We start from the raw sequence: 16,812 nt of genomic DNA on the forward strand, positions 1-16,812 counted from the left end.
AAAGCCTTTGATTCAGTGGTACACGACAAACTACTCCTAAAAATAAAATCTTATGGTATCTCTGGACAACTGAATAACTGGATAGAAGCATTCCTGTCAAACAGACAACAAATGGTCAAAATTGGGAACGCCCTATCAAATCCAGTACCAGTCAATAGTGGTGTTCCCCAAGGCAGTGTTCTAGGACCAACTCTCTTCATAATCTACATAAACGACCTTTGTGATCATATCAAGAGCAATTGCGTTCTCTTCGCTGATGATGTAAAGCTGTTCAATACCACAGACAATACTACTACCCTTCAAAAGATCTAGACTATGTATCTGAATGGTCTAACATATGGCAACTCCAAATCTCAACAAATAAATGCTCTGTCTTACATATTGGTAAAAAAATCAGAAAATAAAATACAAGCTGAATAGTCAAGATCTTGTTGATGACCCAAGCTCTGTAAAGGACCTGGGAATACTCACCTCTAATGATCTAAGTGCTAGAGCTCACTGCAACTACATAGCCAAAAAGGCATTAAGAGTTGTTAACCTAATCCTACGTTGCTTTTTCTCTGGTAATATCTCACTACTAACCAGAGCATACAAAACATTTGCTAGACCAATACTCGAATACAGTTCATCAGTCTGGAATCCTTATCACGTATGTGATATTAACACAATTGAGAAAGTCCAGAAGTATTTCACAAGAAGAGTTCTCCACTCTTCTACCCGTTATAGAATACCTTACGCCACCAGACTCGAAATTCTAAAACTAGAAAACCTCGAATTACGCCGTCTTCGGTCCGACTTAAGCATGGTATATAAAATCATACATTGCAATGTCCTACCTGTCAATGAATACTTCAGCTTTAACCATAACAACACAAGAGCACACAACAGATACAAACTCAAAGTAAACCGCACCAAACTTGATTGCAGGAAATACGACTTCAGCAATAGAGTGGTCAATGTCTGGAATACTCTACCCGACTCTGTAGTCTCTTCCCCAAACCCCAAAAACTTTAACCTTAGACTGTCTACTATTGACCTCACCCCTTTCCTAAGAGGTCTGTAGGGGGCGTGCATAAGCGCACCAACGTGCCTACCGTCCCTGTCCTATTGTTTCTCTTATTCTTTTATTTTTCTTATATGTACCCATTTCATATATTCACAACTATGTATACACTTGTACTTATTATCTTGTAAACAATTGACAAATCAAAATAAATAAAAAAAATAAATAAAATAATTTTTCAAGCATTTTAGCCATCTTCTAACATAAAGATCAAGCGAGTGAAATAAGTTAAAGTATAATAAGTTAATGTGGCTTACAATGGGAGAATGTGGATGCCTATTATTCCAGTTCTCTGCAGACATCTGTAAAGTAATCTGAGGAGATACCTTGAGCATCTGAAAGTTGAATTGAATATAAAATCTTCCCAAGGTAATACATATGCTCTAGATAAGCAGAACTAAAGGGATAAGAATGGAGATTTAATTTGTGGAGGGAAACAGCTGCTACAGCATATAGCCACTTAAATCTGACATGCCCTTCAATATACTATTCCGATCAAATCATCTTCTCTAATGTAGTGATAGATATAGAACCATTTTATTTCTTAATGCAGAAAGTGATTGCCACATTTATATTGGTGATCTGAACTACCTTGTTTCTTGAGAAATGAGATAAGAACTTTTAATTAACCAGAAGAGGAAATGGGTTATTTTTATACTAATCCAAACTACACAAGAAAGCTGTTTAGTCAACCCCAAATATCATGTAGATCAGTGGTTGCCAACCGGTGGTCTGTGGCCCACTGGTGGTCCACAAGAAAATTTTGCTGGTCCGCAGAGAAATGTCACCCCAGAGCACACCCCCCCCCAAAGCAATTAATCCAGGCTGCGCAGGAACACAAGGCTGCGCAGCCCACATGGCTTGCGGAACCCTCCCAGCCCACTCACTCCTTACCTGGCAAACTTGCTATTTTTCCTCCCCCCACCCCCGAACCACCAGCTGTTCTGCTGTGCCGGGAGATTTAGATTAGCTAGAAAGCAGGAAATCGTTGGATTTCTTGCTTTCTAGCTAATCTTTAGATCTTCGGCTCTGCTTAAAAGAACCTTTCTTAGGACTGAAGCTTCTATTATTCAGTGCTTTCTAGCTGAGGGCAGAAAGATAGATCTTTGAATGAATCTGTGATTCTGTGAGCAATTCAATCTGCCTGCCTGCTTTGTCTGATTTTGTGTAAAAGTTGCTCTTTTTTAATAAAAAATTCAATATTTACATACATGCTGTGTTGTGAGTTAATTTTGTGAGTTTGCTTGCTAGGAAATTTTATGAGTTTGCTTGCAAGCAAATTTTATGTGACAGACTCAGGTAGCCAATTGGAGATAGATAGATAGATCTCTAAGTGAATCTGTAATTCTGTGAGCAACTCAATCTGCCTGCCTGCTTTGCCTGCTTTGGGGTAAAAATTGCTCTTTTTTATAAAAAATCAATATTTACATAAATATTTATAATATTTACATACAAGCCATGCCCAGCCAGTCACATGACCACCAAGCCACACCCACAAATTATGCCATGTCCAAAAAGTGGTTGTTAAGAAATTTGAATCCCACCCCTGCCTCTGAGTGTTTGTGTGTGTGTGTGTGAGAGAGAGAGGGGGGGGGGAGGGAGGGAGGGGGAGAGAGAAAGGGAGGGAGAGAGAGGGAGAGAGACAGGTTAAATCAGATCTCTCTCTCTCTCTCTCTCTCTCTCTCTCTCTCCCACCAATGTCAGCAAGCCACTGTCAGTCAAAATTCATATTAGTGGTCCCCGGGATTTAAAATTATGAGTTTGGTGGTCCCTGAGGTCCAAAAGGTTGGTGACCCCTGATGTAGATCACTACAAATCTCCTCCTACAGGGTGAAATTTCAAGTGCAACTAAAGTAATTTACAGTGCAGAATCTCTACAAAAATGAATTATAAAAAAGAGAGAATTATTGATGAAAACTATTTTGAGCCAGAAGGGACTTTGGTCTTTAACAAAATAAAGAATTATAATTTTCATCTAGTAATCAGGAAGCAAAACTGTTTAAGTTAGTAAAGCTTAAATAAAAGGAAGTTTGATTCACAATATTTCTGGCCCTGGCTCTGTGGGCGTGGCTGTGGGCATGGCTTGGTATACTTGGCATAATAGTAATAGCAACCAGGGGTGATTTTTTTTACCGATTCAAACTTGAGGTAGTTGAATTTCACCCCTGAAACCTGCCATTCTGAACTGCTGTTTTTACATGCAGGGCAAAATTGGCTTTAAGGAAGTTTTTCTCTGAGAAAGTTACATAATATTACATCTCAAATTCTATTCTGCTCTGTTTGCAAAAACTATTTCCTATCAGATATACACAGTGGTGAGATCCAACTAAGTAGGTGTGGCTTGGGGTACCATGTGACTGAGTGGATGTGGCCAACTCGATGTCACTCATGGCAAGGTGGGGGCTGCGCAGGCGAGCCAAAGCGGCAGTGGCAATGGCCAGAGCCTTAGACTTACTTTTGTGCAGCAACAGCAACAGTGATTCTCCGACATCTCTTGCTGGATCTCGCTACCCAACAGTCAGAGTTTTTAAAATGATTTTTGCAGCAGGAAATGGCGGGCAACTACTTCTGGCCTTTGTTGGTCCAGCTGGGCATGACTGTGCCCTGAGACACTGGCCTACAGCTTCCTCCTCTCTGCCAGATGAGGAGCCTCTGGCCACCGCTCTTTTTCAGCAAGAGCAGCCACTAACTGCCGCTCTTTTCTAGTATGAGGGGCCTCCAGTTGCCGCTCTTTTTCGGCGAGAGCGGCCTCCAGCTGCCACTCTTTTCTGGCATGAGAGGCCTCCAGTTGCCGCTCTTTTTCGGCGAGAGCGGCCTCCAGCTGCCACTCTTTTCTGGCATGAGAGGCCTCCAGTTGCCACTCTTTTTCGGCGAGAGCGGCCTCCAGCTGCCACTCTTTTCTGGCATGAGAGGCCTCCAGTTGCCGCTCTTTTTTGGTGAGAGTGGCCTCCAACAGCACTCTTTTTGATGACAGCGGCCTCTAACCAACACTCTTTTCAGACGCGAGGGGCCTCCAACAGCACTCTTTCTTGGCATGAGCTGCCACCAACTGCCACTCTTTTCCAGTGCAAGCAGCCTCCAGTCACCACTCATTTCAGGCACAAAGGGCCTCCAGCCATCGCTTTTTTCCAGCAAGAGCCGCCTCCAACAACCGGTCTTTTCCAATGTGAAGGGCCTCCAGTCTCTGCTCTTTTTTGGCGAGAGCAGCCTCCAACCACTGGTCTTTTCTGGTGCAAGGGGCCTCTGTCTGCCACTCTTCCTTGGTGATAATATCCTCTAGTTGCCGTTCTTTTTCAGTGAGAGTGGCCTCCAACTGCCATTCTTTTCTGGTGTGAGGGGCCTCCAGTCGCTGCTCTGTTTTGGCAAGAGCATCCTCCAACCACCTTTTTTCGGGCACAAGGGGCCTCCACCAAGTGCTCTTTTTAGGCAAAAGGAGCTTCCAGAGGCCAACTCTTTGCTGGCCCGAAGCGAGGCAGCAGTTGCTGCTGACTCAGTTATGGCCGGCAAAGAGATGGTGACTGGAGGCTGCTTATGCTGGCAAAGAGGAGGCAGCTAGAGGCCCCTTGCGCCGGCAAAGAGGCAGCAGCTGGAGACCCCTCGCTCCAGCAAAGAGGCGGTGGCTGGAGGCTGCTTGTGTCAGCAAAGAGGTAGCGGCTGCTGCCTCAGTTTGGGCCAGCAAAGAGGAGGCAGCAGCTGCAGGCTACTCATGCTGGCAAAGAGGCAAAGGAAGACTCATCAGGTAGGCAGGTAGCTGGGCCACATGGGACATAGCAGGGAATGGGGAAGGAAAGCTTGGCAGGGATCTGGGCTGCGTGAGAGTCTGGGGTGCAAAGGCAGACAAGTGGACTGGGCCACGGGAGCCACGTGGTCGAGGCAAGGGAGCAAGGGAGTCAGAGAGCAGCAGCTGCTATGATGCTGCAGCCAAGGTGGGCAAGGTGAGATAAGAGGTGACTGGGAGGGGCAGGATGGATGGGGCGCAGTGGGAGGGGTCAGCCAGTGGTGTGATTAGCCAGATCTCTGAATTGCGCAAAATCTTAATGATCAGTTCACCCGAACCTGTCCAAACCAGCTGAATCCCACCTCTGGATATACAATCCTAGAAAAGGAATACTAAGAATTCTGGAAAAGCAGATTCTCCTTCCATGAAGAAAAGTTAGAAAGGGACATATTTCTTTCTAGAGAAAATTTCTGCTCTGGTATAACTTCAAAAAAAAAAAAAAAAGCAGGAGGAGTGCGTTTATGACGACACTTTTGCCATGAATATAAGCTATCTTTTACAACAACATTCAGTAGACGTAGTACAGGGGTGTCAAACTCTATTTCATTGAGGCCCACATCAGGGTTGTGTTTGACTTTGGGGGGATGAGTGGGCATCGATGGGGTGGGCTTGGCTAGTATGAGCGTGGCCAGCTTGACATCCTGCAGCCCACGTGTGACCCTCCCAAGCTCTGTTTTTGCTGGCAAAAGGTTGCAGGAGGCCATCGCAGCCAAAAACAGAGCTGGGCGGGGGCGCATGCATCCCTCCCTTGTGAGCCCTATTTTCGCTGGCAGAGCCATGTTGCTGTTTCCAGGGTGTGGCCTGTGGGCCAGATCTAAGCACCCTGCAGGCTGGATTCGGCCCGTGGGCTTTGAGTTTGACACCCGTGATGTAATACAAGCCGTCTTGGTTTGTCCATCTGATGCAAAGAAAAAATATCCCAGTTCACCAGGATAAGGAGTAACTTTTGTTTTTCTCGTTCATAAAGTGAAGGAAACATAGTCTGATCTTCATGAAAACCTCTGCTTTCCTGTTATTCGCATACTGCATTGCAGTCCCTTGGAACGTAAAGATGTATATTTGCCTCCCAGTCTAAAGCCAGATAAACAGGCGACTTTGCAAAAGGATGTTTTCTGAATCCGAATTCTCTAACTCTGCAGGAAGAAGATACTTACCTTGGCTTTCTCCAGCTGTGCCAATGCTTGACGTTCTGCTTCTTTGCGCAGGGCTTCACGGTCTTCCTCCAAGGACACATCAGAATCAGATGGGCGACTGGTGTAGGACTCAGCAGAACCCTGAAAAGGAGTGAGGAAGTGGGAAAAAAAAAGATGAAGTCAAGCCCCTGATGCTTGCCTGGGCAAGGAGAGGACACTAGGGATGCAATAGTTTTCAATACTAGTCTGGCCCAAAAGGATACCAGATGTCACCTGAAAAAGGTGGCTGTCTACTGTGTAATACCCAAATAATAGCCTATAAACCAATTAATGTGATTGCATATTTCCAGAACATTGGTAAATAGCCCTGACTGAGCTCCTGGCTGACTGGATTAAATGTACTGTATGAAAGATGAAGCATGAAGTTCTACCACAGAGCAATCATGCCCCTGGTCCCCAGGCAATTATTTGTTGCCAATAGCAAACTGATGTTGGTATAGTTCAAAATTCAAAAAAAGCTCTAGTTTCTGGGCACTCTTCCTCTCCTTTTTCCCATTTAATTTCCCTTTCTCAAAAAGAAGAAAATGGGAAAATGCAGATTAGCCAGCTGTGCAGGGATGAGATCGCTTCTTTAGAGCACTGGAAACAACCTGTAGCCCCCAAGTCATCCAGAAATTGAGCAACTTCATCTGGAGAGAGGTTCCCAGATCAAAATGAACACGTTTGGAAGTCATCATTGGGGGAAGACAAGCAGGAGTAGGATTCTACCAGTTCGCACATACTCACTAGAACCGGTTGTTTACATTCTAAGCAGTTCGGAGAACTGGTTGTTAGAAGAAATTACTGACCTAATCCTGTAAGAAAGGCAAGAAGGAAACATTCTGGTGTTGCTTACAGAAACTGCCTCTCCGTTAACCCTTATTACAATCTTGTGGCAGGACTAGACTTCCTGTCTCAGGAACTTCTCTGGAGTTTTTTCCCCTCCTTTGCTGGTACTTTGCTTGTGTGGAGTGACCATTTAAAGTTACAATGGCACTGAAAAAAGTGACTTATGACCATTTTTCACACTTACAACTGTTGCAGCATCCCCACAGCCATGAGAGGGAGGCCAGGCGAGGAGATGCGTACCTCGATGTGGGTGATATTGAGTTGGCCACGGCCAGCCAGTCACATGACCACAAAGCCATGTCCACCCAGTCACATGACCACCAAGCCACGCCCGCCACCTAAGCCACGCCCACAGAACCGGTTGTTAAAAATTTGAATCCCATCCCTGAAGACAAGGGAAATGGATTAAATACGGATAGATTAAATATGATAGTTAATAGATTAAAACAAACTTAGTTCTTAGTTTTACATTCAGTTTTGCTCTAGAGACAGTTTAACCTATCTCTTATTTAAAGATTTTTTGAAGAGACCACTCAATTGTAACATAGCAATTTATTCTGAAGGGCCTAATAAATTTGCCTCTCTTAGAACAAAATAAGTACCTTACAGTACTCAATTTTAACGATTGTTTATTCTGAACAATTTCTTTTGAAGTATTAATCTCTCAGAATTTATACTTGACATTCTTTGCTGTTTTATAGGCTAGTTATATTTATACATCCAATTTAGATTTTATTGCTTCCCTACAACTTGTCAGTGGACTATGTTCAGTAAAGGATTACTTTGATTATTATTGATTTACATTCAGAAAAATGAGAAAATGTACCATTTTGTCTTGCAAATATCTGATTGGATTTCTCCTTTTCTTATGATTTGATCTTATTCAAGTTTCCTTTAAAATAATTCAATTTAGTTTGTCTTCTTTTCTAAATTAACTTTATTTGTGTATCTGATCATTTTCTGCAGAAAATGGTAGTCCTCTACTTACAATTGATCCAAAAGTTATGTTGCTAAGTGTAACAGTTGTTAAGATTTCCCCCACTTTATGACCTTTCTTGTCACAATTGTTAAGTTAATAGCATGGTTGTTAAGTAATAAGGTGACCAACTTTTTTACAATGAGAAGGAGGACACAAATAAATTGAAGAAAAAAAAACAAAGCCACTTGCATGCGGCATACTCTCTCAAAACAATTATCCTGTGGGAGTGCATGCGTCTCATAATCATGTCTCGCCGCACTGTACCAAACCCTGACGAATCATCATGTCAAATACAAATACGTCACATCACACACAACGGATCGGATTGGCATAAATCAAATACAGAGACTTACAGATTAGTCTTCAAATATCAAAAAGGAGGACATGTAGGACGACACTTTTCGAGAGAGGACAGAACTTACAAAAGGAGGACGATTGGTCACCTTATAAGTAACATTGACTGAAGGTTGCAAAGGTGATCACATGATCCCACAATACTGCAATCTTCTTAATTACAAGTCAGTTGCCAAATGTCTGAATTTCAACCATGTGATCATGAGGATGCTGCAGCAGTCACAAGTGTGAAAAATAGTCATAAGTCACTTTTTTCAGTGCTATTGTAATTTTGCACAGTCACTAAACAAACTGTTGTAAGTTGAAGACTACCTATATCCCAGATGTGATGCATTTAAGAATGTCCATATTCCCATAATTGTGTGGAACTGGATAAATTCACAATGGAATTAAGAGGCAAAGATGATTCGGATTATTACGCAGTTTGGGATAGGTGGTACAAATGGGTGGAGGATAGAAATAAGAGTTGATGTTTACATATAAAAGGAGAGGTATATAATAATAATGACACAAACACTGTTAATGTGAATAGAGATTTGTATTTTTGTTTTTAAAAAATAAAATATCTTTAAAAAATAAAAAAATAAAAAGAATATCCATATTTCCATGTTGGTTGTCACAGGCAAACAAATTGTCTAATAGAAGTGCTGCTGAATCTTTTCTGAATACACAAGTAGTAATTATTTTGTCTTTTGTCAGGGCTTTGGGGAAGAAATAATGTTTTTCTCCTGATTAATAGATAATTAATGCTCCTGACAATTCTTGAATAGTGGTCACTTGACTGGAGAGAGTCTGAGGGACTGAAATGCCACTGTTAATTAGCAGCCCCCCAGGAAGCTTAGTTGAGAAGGCAGAATTTCTGCAAAAGCTGAGGTGTGGAAAAGCTGTCAGCTCTCCAGGCAGTTGCCAATCAAGTACTAAGATGGAAGGAATGGGGATGCTTATTTAAACCCAATTTAGACAGATAATTTTTGGTTCACCTATTAAAGTAGCTCTGTGGGAATTTGATTGCTTTTGGGAAAATGTTTCCAACTCCAAGAGGGTATATTTCCATTATTTAAGCCCACAGTTTCCTACAAATTGCACTTTATTGTCACTGTTTGCAAACATAAGTTTGCAGATGCAGTGCCAAGAAAACAGAAGCTACACGGAGACCAAAGGGTTTCTCTAGCTCAGGGTCTCCAACCTTGGCAGCTTTAAGATTTGTGGACTTCAACTCCCAGAGTTCCTCAACCAGCATAGCTGGCTGAGGAACTCTGGGAGTTGAAGTCCACAAGTCTTAAAGTTGCCAAGGTTGGAGACCCCCGCTCTAGCTGATTGTTCAATTGAAAAAAGGAGGCCACTCTGCAAGCTAAAGGAATGCAGCCACTTCCTATTAGGAGAAGGAGACTGGACAGTTGAATTTGCCCAAATCCCAAAAATGAAGTAAAAAACTAATGTCCTACAAAGTAGACAGATATGGTGGAATTCACAAAAGGAGACACAGGGGCAACGGTCAGAGGATTTCAGAAGAGGAAAAGCTGAGCAAAAAGACCTCGTCCTTCATTTTGACTCTTTCCAGGTGCAATGTTGAAACTTGATTTCTGCTTCAATTTCAAAACTGAAAATTCACATGGTAGTGGCTTTTTTTAATCCCAGAGATACTTATATACTGGGGTAGCTTCTATGCACACAAAATGCACAAATGACACAGCTGCAATTGGCCTACATTCCATATGGGCCTAAAGGCAGCATCTCAGCCTAATGTACCCAACATTTGGTATACAACAGAAGGTAGAGTTGGGGCAGATTTATGCACAGAAATAAACAAACACAAAATCACATTTTAAGTAATAAGTATGCTATAAAGACTGGCAATATAGAAACTGGAAAAATCTACTTAAAAATACCAAGCTTGTGATATGTGAAATCTTCTTTTTTGTGAAAAGGGCATTTGGGGGAAGATGGAGCTATCACCAACCCCTACCACTACAAAAAGGAAAAAAAGAAAGAAGAGAATCACAGCTGGAAATAATGTTAAGTAGTATTCCAGTGGTCCTGTCAAGTTCTGTCCCAACTCAATAACTTGACCTGATTTGAGAATGGGTTTTCAAGTTATGTTTCTTTTAGCAACTTTCTGACCAGTTTAAAAATGGACAATTTTCCTGGACAAGGAAGGCTGAAAGAAAAAGATCAGAAAGGGAAGAGATGCAGATTAGAACCCTGGCAGAACAGAGGAGAGCAAAGAGTGATAGTAATTTGGCAAAGGCAGACATAAGCAATGCAAGGTACCGAAATTGGCATATGCAATTACTCACCGCCTCTGAATCATCATCCCATTCATACAGGTACATCCTGGCAGGTGGCAGCTCAGGCATACAGCTGTGGGTACAGCACAAACACTCCTCCCTGTGCTCAAAAGCATGCACAGAGGCACTGGCTTGGAAGCTGAAGCCACAGCCTAATACTTCCAGAAGCACAAAACTGCAAATAGGCAAGAACGGCAAATCCAGCCAGTGGCACCGGCTGTCCTTCTCCCACTTGGAAGAAAGATTAAAAAAGAGAAATCTGGGCAAGAGTCTTGCTGGCTCTACAGCTTCTTTGCTTCCAATGCATGAGATCGACAGACTGATGTTCAAAAGAGCCAAGTGCTGATGACGTTCTTCTGAGATGCAAACGGCTTATTCGTTTATGTGTTGTTCATTAGCAAAGCTGGTATGTGGTTTAGTTTATCTGTAATATGTATGCGCAAGAGCCTCATTGTTTAAAACCAGTGTAGACATTAAGGGTGGATGTCCTGTGATGGAGATGTTTTGGAGCATAAAATTGATCTGTGGCAAAAGTGACTGAACTTGTGGCTTGTGGCAAGTGGCAAAAGTATTTGTTCACATAAACCATTATTTTATATTATTAAAGCAAGCAAAAATGTGAATCCCAATGCTTGCAAAATCATGATTAACCAAATACAGTGATATGAGTACTGAACCACATCACTGTATTTGTTTAATCATAGTTTTGCTGAATAAACCATGAGGATCAGAATTTACATAGCATGCCAACTCATAGATCATAGCTTAAAACTACAAGGGATGAATTTACATAATGCATTAAGCCAAAATCAAACAAGCCACATTTTCCTTAGCATGCTGCATGAACCAGATCTTTGTATTCACCCATATGATCCTTCTGTTACATCAGACTAGTAGTACATTCTGAAAATTTTCTTTACATGTGTAAAAACCAAGGTCTGTATATTTAAGATTTGCTTCCCACCTAATCTAAGATCTCAAAGAAGGTTATAGTATATCCAGTTTTATTTATTTCCCATAGCTATATCTAAAAGTTGAAAACTTATTGGAAATGAATTTGTGGTTTTATTTTTGAACTGAAACCTAAATTCTAATTTTCTAATTGTTTTCTAATTTTAAACCCAGTCCAAATTACTGATCCCTCTCCAAAGTCTTATTTGCAGAGAAATATATAGTGTGGTGATTTTTATTTCAAAGAGAGAAGTGGGATTGGTTAATCAGACAAATTTCAAATACTTTTCTTAGAGAGTTTTTTTTTCTCTATATGGATGATATTCTTGCAAAATAAAAATGAACATGAATTTTGTCACTTTCCTATCACAGCCTGGTTACATGTAACCCTATACCCATTTATCTGGAAATCAGTCCTGCTATACTTTTGACTAGAGATGTGTTAAATTGTATAGTAAAATTTCCCTTTAGAAAGCTGCTTTATCTATATCAGGCTATTTGCCTCATTAAGTCCAGTACTGATTTTACCTTGATTGGTTATGTCTCAGTAGAGTTTCAGGTAGCAAGTTTTTTCCATGGCCTATAATACTAAGAATTAAAGCTGGGGACTTGGCATATTGATGCCAAGAATATCCTCTAATCCTGGACATTGCTGAGAGATTACTGTATATCTCCTTCAAGAGAAAAACATATTTTATCATATCCATAGAAGACATCCATCTCCCCTCTACCAAAGTCCACCTTTACCTCAAAAATCAGTTCTGAGGTACTTGTCCTGGCAATCTAGAGTCAGCAGAAACAAAGCAAGTAGCCTCTAACTATTAATGTGCAAATTTAAGACTTGTTCTTTGAGAAAAGAGTAGGCATCAAGGACTGACTGGACTTGTCTAGAATTAAAGGAACCTCTGACAGTAGATTAGAAAATATAAGTATTATAGTGCAATCCAACACATTCACTTCCAAATCAGAAAGCAGAAGCGGATGAAAACACACACACACACACACACACACACACAAATCTAGCTTAGCCCTCCCTCTCTTCAATTGAGACTATCTAATGTATTTCTAACTAATGTAGCCATATCTGGAAATCATCAGGTTAGAAAAAGTTGATCTAGCCAAAATCATCAGGAAAAAAGTGGTGGTGTCATTGGGAAAACAATGAATTGAATTTAAAAGGCAGGTGACATTTGAATACCTTCACAATCTTTTATTCTAAATTAAATTAATATGAAGCTACCTCCCGACACTTTATTTATAGCTATATGAGTTTACAATCATCACTATATGATCATAACACTCAAATAAAAATGATTGTAGTTATTCCAATAAACAGTGAAAGAATAAATCCCTTCAGGCATGATGACTGCATGTGCAAGAGTTAAAAGCACTCTTACATGTAGTGAACCTTGCAAGATTTCATAAGAATTCATAAGATTACTATCTTATCTTACAATACGAGACAGAATAACAAGCAACTTTTCAGATTAGGGCACATTCCTATATACAGCATCTCACAAAAGAAATTTTGGGGGAAAAATCCTATTAGCCCAAAAACATCAGAGTTCATTAATTTTCTTCAAATCACTATTTTTTATAAAGCATTTCACACTCCTTCCTCAACCAAGCAGAATCATTTCCAAGATATAAAAAATTGGCAGAGATTTACTTCTAGTTCCCAATCAAGATTTAGGGGCTAGCCGACCAAATAGGTACAACTGTAATATTGCAAATTATATTTGGAAAGGCTAGTAGGTAGAAGAAGGAAAATAAAACAAAAGGCTGTCATAGTACATTTGCTTTGTAAGGGGGAAATTAGAGTAGAACAGGTGATAGAACAGTTTCTCTGGGGGTAAAGGAGAAACGAAAAAATGGGGAAGGAAGGAAAGAATTTGGAACGTACAGGTTTTCTATTAAAGTGGCATTGAAAAGGCTAGGAGGGTACTAGGGGTGTCTATTCCGAACCTAAAAACCCGAATTCAGGTTGGGAGCTAAGTTAATGACAGGGGGGAATGGAAGGCCATGGAAAAGGGGTGTTTTCCCATGAGGCCAGGTAAGGCTGAGAGACAGGAGTGCTCACCAAAGCAGGTCTCGGGTCTTTGCTGCTGGGTGTCTCCATGCTGCCTAGGCCTGGTGATATGTGGACAGAGGTGGCTCTGCCCGATTCCTGGGCTCTCAGGTTACAAACATTCTGCTACATTAGCAAACAGCTGTGGTATATTTAGACCAGGGACTGGACATCCCAGCAAGTGGGTGGGCGTGTGAGGCTACGCCAAAGTCATTCTAGCTGATGCCCAGGCTGAAATGAGGGGTAATTTAGAAAGCAAGAAAGAGCATCATCTTGTGGAGAATATGGCAACCCAGTAGTATATATTACAGGATTAGACTACATGTATGTATGTATGTATGTATGTATGTATGTATGTATGTATGTGAATGAATCTGGGCAAAGGAATTCTTCATTTTTTCGTACTAGTTCTCATGCTGTTTGATGAAGGAAAATTTGCTTTAGCAATTATTCCAAGGGACAGGAGAATTTGAGACACATTTTCAGGACTGAAGTATAATTTCTTTGCGTTTCAGTTACTTAAGAATATCCCTATTTTGGGCTGCCGTTACCACTGCTATCTTTTTGTTTTTTTCGGCAGTGATGCTTCTATTATCGCAAAGGAGGAGGTTTGTCATTAAGAAATCCCTGTAAAAGTTCTTCCTTGGAGAATCTCCCACCAATGTTTTGCCCATAAAATATGAGGCTTCGCTGTAAATGTATGCAGAAGTTTAAGCTGATGCAAAATGCAATAGTGCAAGCAGTTATGTGTGTTTCTGGTACAGCACATGCTATACCTCTGCTGCAGAAACTGCATTTGCTGCCAGTTTGTTTCCAGACGCAATTCAAGGTACTGAGATTGACTTTTAAACCCTTACGTGGTATGGGACTGGGTTATTTGAGGGACTACCTTTCCCTAATTTCATGCACCTGTCTCACCAGATCTCACAAAATGGATATGTTACCATTTTCAATGTTGAGAATGCTACATTTGGTGGGCCCTATGTGGTGGTGTCTGTATTGTAAAATCTTCTCTCCCCTGAGATAAAGTAGACCTCATCGCTCCCGACCTTCCTAAGGTCCCTCAAATAATGTTTATATTATAAACCACTCAGAAAGTATGGTAAAGGACTATAAAGTGGTATGTCAGCATAATAAATATAATAATATAAGCATAATATAAGTATATAAGTATTATAGCGTAATAATGCTATTGCTATTACTGTTTATACAGGATTGTGTATGCCACCCAGTGTTTTCCGTGAGATGGGCAGCCATACGGATTTGATTAAATAAATAAAGAAATGTAGTGAAGAATTTGAAAAGGTCATTTGAAGCCAGTTTCAGACAGAGGACTTTTACAAGTCCAAGAAGTTTCCATTGCAACTGTTCCAGCCACCCAAAAAACAGATTATATTGTGAGAACGTGAATATTTACACAGTTATCAAGAATTCTTCCTGAGCAGATTAGCATTCCTCCAACTGATCAACAAGGAAGCTGTGACACTGGCAGGCTGCCGGTACTCCAGCAAGTTTGGTTTTGTAACAAAAAAGAAGAAAACAAGTCTTTCTGCAAAAAAAAAATAAGATTCACATAGTGTTCCAGATATTTTCTAACTACAGGGAGGGTGGACTCAAGGAGAAAATACTAATGGAAGTTACCAGCTACGGAGGTAACCTCAATGTTCCATGGAGCTCCCTCTTCAGCACAAGCGGAAGAAAATGGGCTTCATTCATGATACTACTGTGTGAATAAATGCCAAATTCCTATATGGAAGGTTCCTTAATTGCTTTTAAATTCAGCATTCCAATTCCAATTGGAATGAATAATTCAATTTTCAAGGATCTCATTGCCATGCATGTTAAGATCTCTTTTTTAGATAACTCTATATAAAGTAGTAATTTATCTACCATGTTCATACCTGGAGGTTTTTCATTAGGCTAAAAAGGATGGTTCAAACTGTGCACCAACTTAACAGTTCAAATCAATGTGATCCATGCTAATCCTTCCAGTGAATGAAGTCATTTTAACCTCTAAGCATTCTGAATGCACTTTGGATGTACTTGAGAGAGACAAAGGATGAGCTAGCAGGTAGTAATAAAAGACTCTAAGAGAAGCTTTGGAAGGGAAAGCAGGATAGGTAAAAAGCTCTGAGATAAGAATATATTTTAACACACACACCCCTGTGGAAAATACTGGGCAATTAATAAGAACCTAATAAAACAATCGAAGCAATGGGATATTTATTTTCAGTTCTCACTGCTTCTTACATCTTGTCTTTGTGGCAAGGTTGACTCAGCCTACCATCCTTTCACGGTGGGTAAAATGAGAACCCAGATTGTCGCGGGCAATATGCTGACTCTGTAAATTGCTTAGAGAAGGGTGTAAAGCACTGTAAAGCAGTATATAAGTCTAAGTGCTATTGCTATTGCTGTGCCTGCCCCACTTCATGGAGAACTAAAGACTCTTGATGTAGCCAAAAAATGAAATTCTACACTCTGCTTCTCCTCTAAAACAAAGGCAGAAGCAACCCCCTCATTCTTTTTTTCTTCCAAGTGATGAGAAAGACTTTGCTTATACTTTACTGAAGCTGATTGTCTAATTTACTTCCACATCTAGCCATTATATTATAAATTAATTGGTTTACTTAATGTTGGTTTATTGGATAAATACAAGTCATTAGATCTCACAGGTCTTAAATTATGAATCATGATTTACAAATCAGAATGGTTGGGTTCACATAATATACTCATCCAGTGCTCTCTGCATTCAGAATTACAACTTTACATTTGAGGGAATTGGAATTTAGTATTATAATGAGACCTGGAATGTAAGAATTTCTGTTTTCTGAAATAGTGGGACTAAATGTCACAATGACCCTGAGATAAACATCCTCCCAGGCAGGGTGTTGGTGGCAGCATTGGGGTTTTCTTTAATCTAATCCATTAGCTATGCACTCAGTGAAAATAATTCATAATTAGTTCCCTGCATCTTGCATGAATACAAGGACAGCAGGTCTGTTATTCATTAATGTACATGTGTCTTCTTGCAGGCCTAAAATATGACGCAACTTCAAGCCTAAAATATGATGCAACTGCTATCATAGTTGCATTAAAAACACTGTTGAAGACAAATGCATTTGAATGAAGAATTAGGAATCTTCTCTACCTCATCTGTGGAAAAAATGAGTTGGTTGCATATCAGTATAGAAAATGTGTGCATATTAAGGAATCACATATACATTCCAATAAAGTGTTTTGCTTTTCTTTATGAGTACAAGCCCTTTTGTCATCTTGGATCATTGCTCCTTACAAACATTTAAAAATGATT

At 40.4% G+C, this 16,812-nt stretch overlaps 1 protein-coding gene across 3 annotated transcripts in view; it reads right to left on the bottom strand.

Moving 5' to 3' along the window:
- CACNB1 (calcium voltage-gated channel auxiliary subunit beta 1) overlaps positions 1 to 16,812 on the bottom strand; it is a 67,851-nt gene that overhangs the window by 35,025 nt on the left and 16,014 nt on the right. For 2 of the 3 annotated variants that reach the window (XM_026679754.2, XM_026679752.2), the window contains exon 3: positions 5,996 to 6,115. In XM_026679754.2, coding sequence (XP_026535539.1) covers positions 5,996 to 6,115 — 120 coding nt within the window. Of the gene's footprint in view, positions 1 to 5,995; positions 6,116 to 13,514; positions 13,649 to 16,812 lie in introns of those variants that run through there. The other variant, XM_087946249.1, reaches the window with a different exon arrangement.

Source organism: Notechis scutatus, chromosome Z, assembly GCF_049901735.1.
Source record: "Notechis scutatus isolate UNSWTSFEM ecotype Mainland chromosome Z, rNotScu1.2, whole genome shotgun sequence".
In the NCBI taxonomy this organism is placed as follows: Eukaryota; Metazoa; Chordata; class Lepidosauria; order Squamata; family Elapidae; genus Notechis; species Notechis scutatus.